General features: G+C 39.0%; 1 protein-coding gene across 1 annotated transcript in view; it reads right to left on the bottom strand.

Moving 5' to 3' along the window:
* Nucleotides 1-12,288: 12,288 nt before the first annotated feature.
* The window catches only part of ERGIC1 (endoplasmic reticulum-golgi intermediate compartment 1), a 352,939-nt gene continuing 347,793 nt past the window's right edge, over nt 12,289-17,434 (bottom strand). Inside the window, exon 10 of the mRNA XM_053717133.1 lies at nt 12,289-13,821. Within this exon, the coding sequence (XP_053573108.1) occupies nt 13,714-13,821 (108 nt within the window). The 3' untranslated portion in view covers nt 12,289-13,713. The remainder of the gene's footprint in view (nt 13,822-17,434) is intronic.

Below are 17,434 nucleotides of genomic sequence, written 5' to 3'. Positions count from 1 at the left end.
GGGCAGAAGTAGGTTTTCTGGCCTGCTTGCCTTTGTTCCAGGACTGGTTAGCTTTCCAGCCCTGTCTGTAACGAGCAACAGTTCCTTCCTGTTTTGGAGCGGAGGAAGTTGATGCTGCTCCTGCCTTGAAGTTACGAAAGGCACGAAAATTAGACTGTTTGGCCTTTGATTTGGCCCTGTCCTGAGGAAGAGTATGACCCTTACCTCCAGTAATGTCAGCAATAATTTCTTTCAAGCCGGGCCCGAATAAGGTCTGCCCTTTGAAAGGAATATTAAGCAATTTAGATTTAGAAGTCACGTCAGCTGACCAGGATTTAAGCCATAGCGCTCTGCGTGCCTGGATGGCGAATCCGGAGTTCTTAGCCGTTAGTTTGGTTAAATGTACAACGGCATCAGAAATAAATGCGTTAGCTAGCTTAAGTGCTTTAAGCTTGTCCATAATCTCATCCAATGGAGCTGTGCGAATGGCCTCTTCCAGAGACTCAAACCAGAATGCCGCAGCAGCAGTGACAGGCGCAATGCATGCAAGGGGCTGTAAGATAAAACCTTGTTGAACAAACATTTTCTTAAGGTAACCTTCTAATTTTTTATCCATTGGATCCGAAAAAGCACAACTATCCTCCACCGGGATAGTGGTACGTTTATCTAAAGTAGAAACTGCTCCCTCCACCTTAGGGACCGTCTGCCATAAGTCTCGTGTGGTGGCGTCTATTGGAAACATTTTCCTAAATATCGGAGGAGGGGAAAAGGGAACACCGGGTCTATCCCACTCCTTGCTAATAATCTCTGTAAGCCTTTTAGGTATAGGAAAAACGTCAGTACACACCGGCACCGCATAGTATCTATCCAGCCTACATAATTTCTCTGGAATTGCAACCGTGTTACAATCATTCAGAGCCGCTAATACCTCCCCTAGCAATACACGGAGGTTCTCAAGCTTAAATTTAAAATTAGAAATCTCTGAATCTGGTCTCCCTGGATCAGATCCGTCACCCACAGAATGAAGCTCTACGTCCTCATGTTCTGCAAATTGTGACGCAGTATTGGACATGGCTCTCACATCATCAGCGCGCTCTGTCCTTAACCCAGAGCTATCGCGCTTGCCTCTTAATTCTGGCAATTTAGATAATACCTCAGTCATAACAGTAGCCATGTCTTGCAAAGTGATTTGTATGGGCCTCTCTGATGTACTTGGCGGCACAATATCACGCGCCTCCTGAGCGGGAGGCGAAGGTACTGACACGTGAGGAGAGTTAGTCGGCATAACTTCCCCCTCGTTGTCTGGTGATAATTTCTTTACAGATAAAGACTGACTTTTATTTAAAGTGACATCAATACATTTAGTACACATATTTCTATGGGGCTCCACATTGGCCTTCAAACATAGTGAACAAACAGATTCATCTGTGTCAGACATGTTTAAACAGACTAGCAATGAGACTAGCAAGCTTGGAAAATCATTTCAAATAAGTTTACAAGCAATATAAAAGACGCTACTGCGCCTTTAAGAAGCACAAAAAAAACTATCACAGTTGAAATAACAATGAACCAAATCAGTTATAGCAACCAAATTTTCACAGTAAATGTATTAAGTTAGCAAAGTATTGCACCCACTAGCAAATGGATGATTAACCCCTTAATACCCAAAACGGATAATCAATTTAACAATTAACGTTTTTATCACAGTCAAACACACTGTCACAGGTCTGCTGTGACTGATTACCTCCCTCAAAATGAATTTTGAAGACCCCTGAGCTCTCTAGAAACGTCCTGGATTAAGGAGGAAGAAGCAGGAAGACTGTGACTGAATTTTTACTGCGCAAAAAAGCGCTAAAAAAGGCCACTCCCACTCATATTACAACAGTGGGAAACATCATGCCCCAAAAGATTTATCACCAAAGTACCTCACAAAAACGAATAACATGCCAGTAAACGTTTTAAACATACATTTTAAAAGTTACGTAGCGTTATCAATAAGCCTGCTACCAGTCGCTTCTACTGCAGTTAAGGCTCATACATTACTTCAGTATTAACAGTATTTTCTTAGTCAAATTCCATTCCTTAGAAAATTACTTTACTGCACATACATTCATCAGCCTGATACCAGTCACTACTACTGCATTTAAGGCTGTACTTACATTACATCGGTATCAGCAGTATTTTCTTAGTCAATTCCATTCCTTAGAAAAATATTTTACTGCAAAAACCTCATCTGCAGGGGACCCCGCATGCTATTCCCTTTCTGAAGTTACCCCACTCCTCAGAATGTGCGAGAACAGCCAGTGGATCTTAGTTACTTCTGCTAAGATCATAGAAAACGCAGGCAGATTCTTCTTCTAAATACTGCCTGAGAGAAAAACAGCACACTCCGGTGCCATTTAAAATAACAAACTTTTGATTGAAGAAATAATTAAGTATAAAAACTCCACACTCCTCTCACACCTTCCTACTATGTTGAGAGTTGCAAGATAATGACTGGATATGACATGTGAGGGGAGGAGCTATATAGCAGCTCTGCTTTGGGTGATCCTCTTGCAACTTCCTGTTGGGAAGGGAATATATCCCATAAGTAATGGATGATCCGTGGACTGAATACACTTAACAAGAGAAAAGGAGTGTATAATGTCCCTTTAAGTGAAGAAAGATGAGCTTTATGAAAACTACATTAGAGTTAGATGAAATATGGCCAAGAGTCAATAGTGCTCAAGAACAAAGTTGTAGGTTATACATACAGATGTGAAATATTACCAAATTGACAGATATGAAACACAATTTGTTTCTTCTAGGATTCATATAGTGCATACAATTTTAAACAACTTTCCGGGTTACTTATATTATACATTTGCTTCATTCTCTCTCTCTCCTTTGTTGAAAGAGCATCAGTGCACTACTAGGAGCTAGCTGAATACACTGAGTGAGCCAATGCCAACAGGCATAAATGTGCAACCACCAATCAGCAGCTAGCTCCCAGTAGTGATTGCTGCTCATAAGCCTACCTGGGTAACCTTTTCAACAAAGGATACTAAGAGAGAAAAGCAAATTAGATAACATAATTTGGAAAGTTGTTTAAAATTCTATGCTCTGTCCGAATCATAAAATAAACATTTTGGGTTTCATGTCCCTTTAAGCAGCACATATTAACTCCCCATTCTACATTGATATCTAACATAGGAGTAGTTAAAACACTATGGTTATCACTCCTAGTAAACATCAAAATGAGTATTGTACCTCAAAATGAGTATTATTTTAAAAATCAGGTAAAGATGTCAAGAAATCAATGTTCTTAGTCTTCAGCTTATAGGGACAATTACATACTCTAATTCGCTAGAGCATTTCATTTTACCACTAGCGACCCTACAATTGCCATGTGTTTAACCTCTGAACTACTGCATGAATATTATATAGAACAGATTTGGGCTTTTTTCAGGGCAGCAAAAATTACAGAAAAAAAAACAAAGACGATTTAAATGTATATAGTATTTCTGCTTAAATTATTTTTATTCTCACTAAAGTAACTGGTTTAACCCAATAATTAAACTCTAACAGTAATGGTGTAATGCTCAGTACCTTAGTGACCTATACAATGAATAATATTGTAAAGAAGGTTTGTATATGAAGGGATTTGTATATTAGAAAAAAGGAACTAAAAAAAATAAATAATTTTTTTTCAAGCAGCAAGTAATGAAAGATAGACATCCATATATAGTCAAAATGAAACGATTAAATGGAGAAGTCTATGAAGTTTAAAAACTGTTGCTCTGAGTAACATAATTCAAATGTGTAAACAAGGAGACAGCATAAAACACCCACAGGCACGGAGAGTCTTGGAACTGCCAAATCCAATAAACAAATCAATAAAGAAATAGAATCCAGCCTCCGCTGTGACATGGAAAATCTTTTATCACCACCACTTGGGTTAATAAGACGTTTCAGGCCAGCTATTGGCCCTTAGTCATGACTGCAGACATGACTAAGGGCCAATAGCTGGCCTGAAACATTGTCTTATTAACCGATAATGTGGTCATGATAAAAAAATGTCAATATTACAACAGAGAATGGATTCTATTTCTTTATTGCTCTGCGTAAGAAGCCACAACAATCTGTAACTTTAACTAACCAACCGCTTAAAAAAAAAAGAATTAACAAAATGGCGTGTAGTGTACAGTAGGTAGTATGGGGATGTACCAACCTGTAACAGATCATCATAATGTAACATGGCCAATAGTAAATTGACCTGAAGATGGAGGAAGAAAATGTAAACTATTTACCCTGATGTGTACTACTGAGTGAAACATTACTGTAAACCAAACTAAGTAACATTTGCTGCAATGGTTTTAAGTACTCAAATATTAATCATCCATCAATCTATTGCTGTGAGACGTGCTCCAGGCACCTTTAAAGTTGTTACAGCTCACTTATGAACTATATAGTGCCTTACAAGCATGCTGAACTGTACAAATCTGGGGATACATTTATAGAATAATTATTTGACACGTATTCAGTTTCTTAACAGGACAGATTTTCTTTACAATACAATATAATTAAAATTGTTTGCATATATATGAATGTATATAGATGCCCACTACACAATAGAAACAAAATATTCTGATTAAACAAATATATTTTAAAAAAATATTTAAAAGACTAACATTTAGTAAGTGAACACTGATAAAAAAGATACCCCAAACATAGTACCCTTTTCAACTTTTTCAATAAAAAAACAAAAAACTTACATTTTCATACCTATTATTATCCTACTACTAAAACCTTTATTTTTATCCTACAAACAAGAATAAGTACATTTGTACCTGGCATTTTAATTTACTGCATTGAAAGTACAACCTCAAACCATTATTCTTGTTTCTCTACTGCATGAGAGATACCTATATAATCTACTGTTTGTTGATTTGTCATAATTAACTCTGTAAACACAAGGTGAACAAACTACTTCAGTCTAAGTTCTGAAATCTAAATGTCCTTGTTTTTATTTTCTAACATAAAGCAGACGTTCAAAGCTAATGAGACATTTTGTTAATCCTACAGAAAAAAATACAAGTGCCCATTCCAATTCGTTAAAGAATTATGTGAAGAAATGTCAAATTCCACTCAGATAAAGGGCGTATTTGTGCATAAAAGAACTAGGCCTGTGCCTAGGGCAGCAAGATTGTAGAGAGGGGATAAGCATATTTTGAGGGATAACTGAGGCATTATGCATTACCACCCTTATGCTCTCCAACTGTTCATTTATTTATTGTATTTAAAAAAATCTGTCAATCACTGGTTGGTCTGGTGGGAGTGTCTAACCCTTCCATCAGTCTCCAGTGAGACATATAAAAAGCAAATAGTTAAAATTGGAGGGGATGAGGGTTTAAAGGGCTGATTATTTCCCTGCACCTAGGGCAGCAAAAAAAAAAAAAAAATGACACTGACTGTCTTTAGCTTCAATTTAGCTATATTACAAATTAAGAATTTTACCTGCAGAAGTTGATTTTCTTTCATTCAGACTGAGTTAAAGTCAGAAAAATGTAAAGCAGTGTGTTTGTAGACAGAAGCAAAAGCTATGCACCCAATGCAAAGGTAAAAAACAGCACCTAGCTGAATCATTAATAGGTCTGTGCATGTTTCAGTTAAAGAGACAGTAATTACAAGACATTTCTGTTGTGTTGCTAAAGAAGAACACTTCAGCCAAGTCTTAAAGTGATGGAAAATCCTAGAGTTTGTGAAACGCTTGGATTTACCATTGGAACAAATAAAGGTGCCAGCTGACACGCACAGCTATTGGCTAAGAAGTGGAAATGTCACCTCCTAGCAAACAGCGTTCTGCCGTGGGCTGCCTGAGCAGCTCAGTGCGGCAAACGCTTCAAACAAATAAAGGAACTTTCAGCAGGAGGTATGCTAGGATTTACCATCACTTTAACTTTTAAAAACAACTTAAAGGGATATGAAACCTTTAAGAAATTCAGATAGAGCATGCAATTTTGATCAACTTTCTAATTTACTCCTGTTTTCTTCGTTCTCTTAGTATCTTTATTTTAAAAGCAGGAATGTAAGCTTAGGAGCTGGAACATTTTTGGTTAAGTACCGGGCTAGCGCTTGCTGATTTGGGGCTAAATGTAGCCACCAATCAACAATATACCTTTAACATCTTTTTTACTGCAATTATTTTTCAATAGCCAAACTCCTTGCACCATTTGCCTTATTTGGAGGAGCCAATCTGGGCTTTAGTCCACAGACAAGAATGCTAGCTACAGTCACAATGTTAGCATTAAATGCATTGTTTTGCAGTTCTTATCTGATAAAGTCAATTAGGGACATTTGTAGCAGGGTTAGCCTTGATAAGTCAACAGGGTGCATTTCTAGTTCTAAGAATTAGAAATTGCTAAATTTTTAAAGATAAATTACATGAAAAGGGCGCAAAATAAATAATGAAAGAATGAAAACAGAATTTATGTTTACCTGATAAATTACTTTCTCCAACGGTGTGTCCGGTCCACGGCGTCATCCTTACTTGTGGGATATTCTCTTCCCCAACAGGAAATGGCAAAGAGCCCAGCAAAGCTGGTCACATGATCCCTCCTAGGCTCCGCCTACCCCAGTCATTCGACCGACGTTAAGGAGGAATATTTGCATAGGAGAAACCATATGGTACCGTGGTGACTGTAGTTAAAGAAAATAAATTATCAGACCTGATTAAAAAAACCAGGGCGGGCCGTGGACCGGACACACCGTTGGAGAAAGTAATTTATCAGGTAAACATAAATTCTGTTTTCTCCAACATAGGTGTGTCCGGTCCACGGCGTCATCCTTACTTGTGGGAACCAATACCAAAGCTTTAGGACACGGATGAAGGGAGGGAGCAAATCAGGTCACCTAAATGGAAGGCACCACGGCTTGCAAAACCTTTCTCCCAAAAATAGCCTCAGAAGAAGCAAAAGTATCAAACTTGTAAAATTTTGTACAAGTGTGCAGTGAAGACCAAGTCGCTGCCCCACATATCTGATCATCAGAATCCTCGTTCTTGAAGGCCCATGTGGAAGCCACAGCCCTAGTGGAATGAGCTGTGATTCTTTCGGGAGGCTGCCGTCCGGCAGTCTCGTAAGCCAATCTGATGATGCTTTTAATCCAAAAAGAGAGAGAGGTAGAAGTTGCTTTTTGACCTCTCCTTTTACCGGAATAAACAACAAACAAGGAAGATGTTTGTCTAAAATCCTTTGTAGCATCTAAATAGAATTTTAGAGCGCGAACAACATCCAAATTGTGCAACAAACGTTCCTTCTTTGAAACTGGTTTCGGACACAGAGAAGGTACGATAAGCTCCTGGTTAATGTTTTTGTTAGAAACAACTTTAGGAAGAAAACCAGGTTTAGTACGTAAAACCACCTTATCTGCATGGAACACCAGATAAGGAGGAGAACACTGCAGAGCAGATAATTCTGAAACTCTTCTAGCAGAAGAAATTGCAACTAAAAACAAAACTTTCCAAGATAATAACTTAATATCAACGGAATGTAAGGGTTCAAACGGAACCCCCTGAAGAACTGAAAGAACTAAATTGAGACTCCAAGGAGGAGTCAAAGGTTTGTAAACAGGCTTAATTCTAACCAGAGCCTGAACAAAGGCTTGAACATCTGGCACAGCTGCCAGCTTTTTGTGAAGTAACACAGACAAGGCAGAAATCTGTCCCTTCAGGGAACTTGCAGATAATCCTTTTTCCAATCCTTCTTGAAGGAAGGATAGAATCTTAGGAATCTTAACCTTGTCCCAAGGGAATCCTTTAGATTCACACCAACAGAAATATTTTGTGTTAAATCTTTCTAGTTACAGGCTTTCTGGCCTGGACAAGAGTATCGATAACAGAATCTGAGAATCCTCGCTTCGATAAGATCAAGCGTTCAATCTCCAAGCAGTCAGCTGGAGTGAAACCAGATTCGGATGTTCGAACGGACCCTGAACAAGCAGGTCTCGTCTCAAAGGTAGCTTCCAAGGTGGAGCCGATGACATATTCACCAGATCTGCATACCAAGTCCTGCGTGGCCACGCAGGAGCTATCAAGATCACCGACGCCCTCTCCTGATTGATCCTGGCTACCAGCCTGGGGATGAGAGGAAACGGCGGGAACACATAAGCTAGTTTGAAGGTCCAAGGTGCTACTAGTGCATCCACTAGAGCCGCCTTGGGATCCCTGGATCTGGACCCGTAGCAAGGAACTTTGAAGTTCTGACGAGAGGCCATCAGATCCATGTCTGGAATGCCCCACAGCTGAGTGACTTGGGCAAAGATTTCCGGATGGAGTTCCCACTCCCCCGGATGCAATGTCTGACGACTCAGAAAATCCGCTTCCCAATATTCCACTCCTGGGATGTGGATAGCAGACAGGTGGCAGGAGTGAGACTCCGCCCATAGAATGATTCTGGTCACTTCTTCCATCGCTAGGGAACTCCTTGTTCCCCCCTGATGGTTGATGTACGCAACAGTTGTCATGTTGTCTGATTGAAACCGTATGAACTTGGCCCTCGCTAGCTGAGGCCAAGCCTTGAGAGCATTGAATATCGCTCTCAGTTCCAGAGTATTTATCGGTAGAAGAGATTCTTCCCGAGACCAAAGACCCTGAGCTTTCAGGGATCCCCAGACCGCGCCCCAGCCCATCAGACTGGCGTCGGTCGTGACAATGACCCACTCTGGTCTGCGGAATGTCATCCCTTGTGACTAAGGTTGTCCAGGGACAGCCACCAACGGAGTGAGTCTCTGGTCCTCTGATTTACTTGTATCTTCGGAGACAAATCTGTATAGTCCCCATTCCACTGACTGAGCATGCACAGTTGTAATGGTCTTAGATGAATGCGCGCAAAAGGAACTATGTCCATTGCCGCTACCATCAACCCGATTACTTCCATGCACTGAGCTATGGAAGGAAGAGGAACAGAATGAAGTATCCGACAAGAGTCTAGAAGTTTTGTATTTCTGGCCTCTGTCAGAAAAATCCTCATTTCTAAGGAGTCTATTATTGTTCCCAAGAAGGGAACCCTTGTTGACGGAGATAGAGAACTCTTTTCCGCGTTCATCTGAGAAAGGCCAGGACAATGTCCGTGTGAGCCTTTGCTTGAAGAAGGGACGACGCTTGAATCAGAATGTCGTCCAAGTAAGGTACTACAGCAATGCCCCTTGGTCTTAGCACAGCTAGAAGGGACCCTAGTACCTTTGTGAAAATCCTTGGAGCAGTGGCTAATCCGAAAGGAAGCGCCACGAACTGGTAATGCTTGTCCAGGAATGCGAACCCTAGGAACCGATGATGTTCCTTGTGGATAGGAATATGTAGATACGCATCCTTTAAATCCACAGTGGTCATGAATTGACCTTCCTGATGGAAGGAAGAATAGTTCGAATGGTTTCCATCTTGAACGATGGAACCTTGAGAAACTTGTTTAAGATCTTGAGATCTAAGATTGGTCTGAACGTTCCCTCTTTTTTGGGAACTATGAACAGAATGGAGTAGAACCCCATCCCTTGTTCTCTTAATGGAACAGGATGAATCACTCCCATTTTTAACAGGTCTTCTACACAATGTAAGAATGCCTGTCTTTTTATGTGGTCTGAAGACAACTGAGACCTGTGGAATCTCCCCCTCGGGGGAAGTCCCTTGAATTCCAGAAGATAACCTTGGGAGACTATTTCTAGCGCCCAAGGATCCAGAACATCTCTTGCCCAAGCCTGAGCGAAGAGAGAGAGTCTGCCCCCCACCAGATCCGATCCCGGATCGGGGGCCAACATTTCATGCTGTCTTGGTAGCAGTGGCAGGTTTCTTGGCCTGCTTTCCCTTGTTCCAGCCATGCATTGGTCTCCAAGCTGGCTTGGCTTGAGAAGTATTACCCTCTTGCTTAGAGGACGTAGCACTTTGGGCTGGTCCGTTTCTACGAAAGGGACGAAAATTAGGTTTATTTTTTGCCTTGAAAGGCCGATCCTGAGGAAGGGCGTGGCCCTTACCCCCAGTGATATCAGAGACAATCTCTTTCAAGTCAGGGCCAAACAGCGTTTTCCCCTTGAAAGGAATGTTAAGTAGCTTGTTCTTGGAAGATGCAGCAGCCGACCAAGATTTTAACCAAGCGCTCTGCGCGCCACAATAGTAAACCCAGAATTCTTAGCCGCTAACCTCGCCAATTGCAAAGTGGCGTCTAGGGTGAAAGAATTAGCCAATTTGAGAGCATTGATTCTGTCCATAATCTCCTCATAAGGAGGAGAATCACTATCGACCGCCTTTATTAGCTCATCGAACCAGAAACATGCGGCTGTAGCGACAGGGACAATGCATGAAATTGGTTGTAGAAGGTAACCCTGCTGAACAAACATCTTTTTAAGCAAACCTTCTAATTTTTTATCCATAGGATCTTTGAAAGCACAACTATCCTCTATGGGTATAGTGGTGCGTTTGTTTACAGTGGAAACCGCTCCCTCGACCTTGGGGACTGTCTGCCATAAGTCCTTTCTGGGGTCGACCATAGGAAACAATATTTTAAATATGGGGGGAGGGACGAAAGGAATACCGGGCCTTTCCCATTCTTTATTAACAATGTCCGCCACCCGCTTGGGTATAGGAAAAGCTTCTGGGAGCCCCGGCACCTCTAGGAACTTGTCCATTTTACATAGTTTCTCTGGGATGACCAACTTGTCACAATCATCCAGAGTGGATAATACCTCCTTAAGCAGAATGCGGAGATGTTCCAACTTAAATTTAAATGTAATCACATCAGGTTCAGCTTGTTGAGAAATGTTCCCTGAATCAGTAATTTCTCCCTCAGACAAAACCTCCCTGGCCCCATCAGACTGGGTTATGGGCCCTTCAGAAATATTATTATCAGCGTCGTCATGCTCTTCAGTATCTAAACCAGAGCAGTCGCGCTTACGCTGATAAGTGTTCATTTTGGCTAAAATGTTTTTGACAGAATAATCCATTACAGCCGTTAATTGTTGCATAGTAAGGAGTATTGGCGCGCTAGATGTACTAGGGGCCTCCTGAGTGGGCAAGACTCGTGTAGACGAAGGAGGGAATGATGCAGTACCATGCTTACTCCCCTCACTTGAGGAATCATCTTGGGCATCATTGTCATTGTCACATAAATCACATTTATTTAAATGAATGGGAATTCTGGCTTCCCCACATTCAGAACACAGTCTATCTGGTAGTTCAGACATGTAAAACAGGCATACACTTGATAACCAAGTACAAAAAAACGTTTTAAAATAAAACCGTTACTGTCACTTTAAATTTTAAACTGAACACACTTTATTACTGCAATTGCGAAAAAAACATGAAGGAATTGTTCAAAATTCACCAAATTTTCACCACAGTGTCTTAAAGCCTTAAAAGTATTGCACACCAAATTTGGAAGCTTTAACCCTTAAAATAACGGAACCGGAGCCGTTTTTATATTTAACCCCTTTACAGTCCCTGGAATCTGCTTTGCTGAGACCCAACCAAGCCCAAAGGGGAATACGATACCAAATGATGCCTTCAGAAAGACTTTTCTATGTATCAGAGCTCCACACACATGCAGCTGCATGCCATGCTGTTCTCAAAAACAAGTGCGCCATACCGGCGCGAAAATGAGGCTCTGACTATGATTAGGGAAAGCCCCTATAGAATAAAGTGTCTAAAACAGTGCCTGCCGATATTATTTTACAAAAAATACCCAGATTAAATGATTCCTCAAGGCTAAATATGTGTAAATATGATCGATTTAGCCCAGAAAAAGTCTACAGTCTTAATAAGCCCTTGTGAAGCCCTTATTTACTGATCGTAATAAACATGGCTTACCGGATCCCATAGGGAAAATGACAGCTTCCAGCATTACATCGTCTTGTTAGAATGTGTCATACCTCAAGCAGCAAGAGACTGCTCACTGTTCCCCCAACTGAAGTTAATTGCTCTCAACAGTCCTGTGTGGAACAGCCATGGATTTTAGTGACGGTTGCTAAAATCATTTTCCTCATACAAACAGAAATCTTCATCTCTTTTCTGTTTCTGAGTAAATAGTACATACCAGCACTATTTCAAAATAACAAACTCTTGATTGAATAATAAAAACTACAGTTAAACACTAAAAAACTCTAAGCCATCTCCGTGGAGATGTTGCCTGTACAACGGCAAAGAGAATGACTGGGGTAGGCGGAGCCTAGGAGGGATCATGTGACCAGCTTTGCTGGGCTCTTTGCCATTTCCTGTTGGGGAAGAGAATATCCCACAAGTAAGGATGACGCCGTGGACCGGACACACCTATGTTGGAGAAAAGTTAATTCATTTTGCATAACAAAACATTTTATACATATAAAAAAATAATCTCAAGGTGTTTACTGTCCCTTTAACCAATTTTAACAATTCAAACCATGCGCAAACAGCATTTTTCATATAATTAAAGTAATTTTAGGATGAACATTTAAATAAATGAACACTAAAGTTATTGTGATTTAGTTGTGCACTCGAATTAGAGTGTGTTATTTAAACAATATTTTAATGTTTTATTAAACAAGGCCACAAGAGATCAACTGGGAACTTGCACATGTGAAACGAACACTGAAAACTAGGCGTGTGCATTCGTGACTTTCAGGAACTCTGAAATTTATAAAGATTTTAGTCTTTTGCACTTTCATAATAAGAAATCTGGCTCCTAGATAGCCGTCTCTACTTCTAAACCCCACCCTCCTTAAAGGGCCACTAAACCCAAAATCTTTCTTTCCTGATTAAGATAGAGAATACAAATTTAAACAACATTACAATTTACTTCTATTATTTATTTTGGTTCATTTTTTAGATATCCTTAGTTGAAGAAAAAGCAATGCACATGGGTTAGCCAATCACACAAGGCTTCTATGTGCAGCAACCAATCAGCAGCTACTGAGCATATCTTGATATGCTTTTCAGCAAAGAATATCAAGAGAATAAAACAAATGAGATAATAGAAGTAAATTAGAAAGATGTTTAAAATTGCATTCTCTTTCTAAATCATGAAAGAAAAAATGTGGGTGTCATGTCCCTTTAATGCTACAGTACAGCTCTTGGTTTACGTGTGCGAAGCTCCGTAAAGTGGCGCATCTGCCATTAGCCTAGACCATTTGTTCCTTCCTGTGCAGCAGAGATCTCTACATATCAAAATGGCACTTGGAGTGCTGGTTTAAGAAACAAACAAGTAAACAATGATCTCTGTATGAGGTAAGAACAGATAACTTGATTGATGTATAGCCTCTTATTTTTTAAGTATACTTAGACGTATTTACAAAACGCTTCCAGTGACTAAAAACTACTGCATGGCATCTCTGTCAAAGGCTTACAAGTTCTCTCTCTGACGAATTACTGAGCCATACTTTTTGACAAAACAATACAGCGAATGATCAAGGCATGGTGCTATTGGATCTTGAGTGGATCAAAGGCACTATGGAAAATATAAACATCTGATTATGTAATGGGGATATATTAACAAACAGAAGTTTTTATATACTATCCAGTATCTGAAGGAAGGTACACCAGAGCACATATTCAGATTTAACACTACCAGGTAAACTAGAAACTGATTGGGAGCTGTTGCCAAGCAACTTACTGCTTGTCCATAGAATTTAAATTAACACATCATTCACTCATTCAAAATGTTTAAACTTCAGGTGTATGGTTGTTGCCTTCAATTCTTCCACAATTTACAGGAAGGTGGTAGGTGATGTAGACAGTCCCTATTGTAGTTTTCCAAGCTGAATCTTCTTCCAGGCTTCAGAAGCTGTGAAAATACAGGAGTCCAGAATTCCAGCTACGGTGAATGTTCCCCCAATGATGGCACAAACCTGTACGGAAAGGGCACAGCAAGAATAGATCACATTTACAGCGACAAAAGGTGTACACAAATCACGTTACAATTCATTGTTATCTGGATATTCTGTTTTTAACCCACATGACTGCAAGACAGGTTAATAATGTACTGAGTAAACTGTGCGTGATGTCATTTAAACATTTATTTAAATAACTGATCCAATGGAACTGCAGCAGGTATCTTACACTGCAGGAAATATAGCAAACATAAATAACACACACACACACACATATATATAAGTTAACACCAAGTTTACAATGCTTGTGTAATTCATTTTATCCCTGATAAGAATTTATAGCCTTGCGCCAATTCTCTCTCCAAAAGAGCGTCTGGATATCATTTCTCAGGAACGAAGCAGCACAATTTGAAGATCTCACAACTGTGTTACAGGGATCAATCAAACTTCCCCAACTTCTATATTTGGCCCATGTTTACACAAAATATGTATGTTCCTGGGGCAACAGCTGTTGCTGGACACATGTTCTGACATGCCAAAGATGAGTAGTGATTTATTTTAGCCCTGTATGCTAATTTGGTAGCTGAAATCATCCTTAAACATCTTTATAATTTTGGACAGAAAAGGACCTAGAAATAACAAAATTGTCGAAAACAAACTAACCCGGGGTTAGCCTGGGTCAACAATGAATACTGGCAGGTGGTTTAGTTTACTGTGTATCCAATACCAACATTACATAGGATAGGAGTTTTTGGTGCTTGTGAATCGATGAGTTAGTGTTCATAAACAGAATTTAAGATTAGCACTTAAGTATATTATATGAAAATAATATGAAAATAATATGAAAATGTACTACTCTAACAGACTTATCAAAAGGTTTATAAATGCTCTTGTAAACTAGCTGCATAATGCTAACCACAATATGAGACAACAAAAAAAAAAAAAAAAAAAAAAAAAAAAAGAGTTTAAAGAGTGATATGTAGGTTAAAGTGAAGGTCAAGTCTGGCTTACTCGCTAACAGGTTTAGACTGTGCATGTAAAATAAGGTTGATGTTCATTCATCATAATCTTGACAAATCATTAATTTTCACATTCTAAATCGCCTCAGTTTTACCTCTATTGTCCGCCCGACATCTTGCCGCAATTGATTGACATTTTTTCCGGATGTGATAGCCAATCCCTTTTTTACCCCCGGGGCGTTCTGCCCCTTTTTACCGACGTCATTACTAACTTCTGCACATGCGTATAATCCCGGCAAGCGTCATCGACTTCATGCTCGTGCATGATACGCGCATGCGTATTCTGCTCTATGTTTCTTTTAGATACATTGAGTCTCTCACTTGGTTACTTACGTTCAAAATTGGTGGGCAGCAGGTAAAGAAAAAAAGTGCTTACAATATTCACAACGATAGAGCGAGTGACACAATTGCGTTGCAATCAATGAATTAATGTTTTCATTCAGTAAATACAAAGTAACACTGCTACGTGCTTAAAATTTGTATGCATGCGCGATTGCAGTTAAAATACGCATGCGCATTTTCAATCGGCTATTGTGCACGAGCTTGAAAGTGACGTAGTGAGCTTGTGGGAACGCTCGCTACGTCACTAGTGCCGAAGAAGGAAGTGTGGCAGGGGAGGAGTCAATATATGAAACAGCCGTATAATATATATCTCATTTATTACAAAATGAATAACGTTTTTAAAAAATAAGGTTAGCGACTTTAATACTTATATGATCATGTTTAAATGGGTGCAGTGCATTTGCTTAAAATTGACCTTCACTTTAAAGCATATTTTCTGTGACATTTGCAAACCGGACAGCCATGAGTTACCGGTGGGCAAGTTAGATTTCTAGCTGTGGTTACGGATTCTGTTGGCTCCTCTGCTACTTGAGCCGTATGTAAAATAATGATTAATAAGTGACACAGAGGTTCCTCTGCTCAAGCTGTGAATTGGCAGTGACGTGGGGACAAAAGCTGCCAGCACAAAACTAAAAGGAAACTTTGACTGTGTATTTTAGAGAAATCAAGTTTAACAGTCACATAAGCGTGAGTCACATACTGAAAATAACATTTTTTTGGTGAGGGCGGGTAAAGGAGAATGTGTCAATATACCTTATTTAAGCTGACAGAAAAAAACAAAAAGGTTGTATTTTTATGATCAATTATCATTGCTACAGACAGTAGGTTTCAGTTACTTATATAAATGTGTTACGTATTATTACTTAAGTAAAACACGGAGTATAGGACCTGCAATATACTAAATACTTTGTGAAACAAAAGATATTTATACTTTTCACTCTAAATGACTATGCTGTCTATTCACACCAAGTTGTCTTGAAACACTTTACTTGTATTCCTGCATCTACATACAGTTTATAATATAATTCTAATGCCATTTAATCAGCAGCACCATCTAAAAGTGTTTAGTGAGTCAGACCCAGAATGCAATATGATTAACACCAAAACCTCCTGCAATACATTTTCATGGATACAAAGGACCATAAAAGGATAAACTACCAGTATATAGTGGATAAATATACGTACTAGTTAGCTTTCCCAGTATTGATGTGAATAAGGAGTAAAAAGTAACATTGTAAAGATTAACTTTTTAAACTTCCAATCATCATCTAGTTTTCCATTTCTTGACAGAATTGTGATACATTATGAAAGATAGTAGTATTTGGTTGGCCAGTTTGACATATCAGTAATTATATATATATACACATACACCCACATACATATACACACTCACACCCACATACATATATACTATATATATATATATATATATATATATATATATACATACACACACACATACACACATATACATACATATATATATATATATATATATATATATACACATACACTTTTTCCTATTTTTCCCAAGTGCGGTAGTAAGTTTAATTTATATTTGTATCAAAGAGCCAACAGTGTGCATGTTTCAATATTTATAATAAATTAATAATAAATAAATTTACTGGGAAGCGCACTAGGAAAATGTGCTATACCCTAACTGTGCAAGGCCACAACCCAAGATTGATAAAGTGAGGTGTACACAATAAGAAACACCTCAAAAAGTGAAACTGTACTTATTAGGCTCTGTAAAATAAAACAGGAAATCATGTGTCCTTTGCTGGTCTCTCCATTCACTTAAAGGGATATGAAAACCCCAAATTTTATTTTTTGATTCAGAGCAATACAATTTTAAAAAAAAGTTTCCAATTTACTTCTTTTAGTAAATCTGCTTATTTCCCATGTTATTCTGTGTTGAAGAAATACCTAGGTTTGCATACCTACATTGCTTGATATGTGCAGTTGCTTAGTTATATCTGTCTTTAACAGGCCACAGAAATAGAAATAAAATTTACACCCCTCAGATTTTGGTGGGCTGTGTCCACGGACTACAAACATTTTTTTATTCACTTATATGGCAATTTTAAATACTTTTAAAATATAAAATTGTATGATATTTCACAATAAAGTAACATATATATAGTAATGACAATATTCTTTTAAACCCCCCTTGTGCACACATTCTGGTATATGACACACTTATATAGAGTTGATATAAGCCAAGAGGAATAAAGAAGTGCTTCATATGTAAATAGCAGTACACATTTGCA

Source organism: Bombina bombina, chromosome 6 (genome assembly GCF_027579735.1).
Source record: "Bombina bombina isolate aBomBom1 chromosome 6, aBomBom1.pri, whole genome shotgun sequence".
In the NCBI taxonomy this organism is placed as follows: Eukaryota; Metazoa; Chordata; class Amphibia; order Anura; family Bombinatoridae; genus Bombina; species Bombina bombina.
Note: the sequence above shows the minus strand (reverse complement) of the source record. Positions and strands in the feature narration are given on the sequence as shown.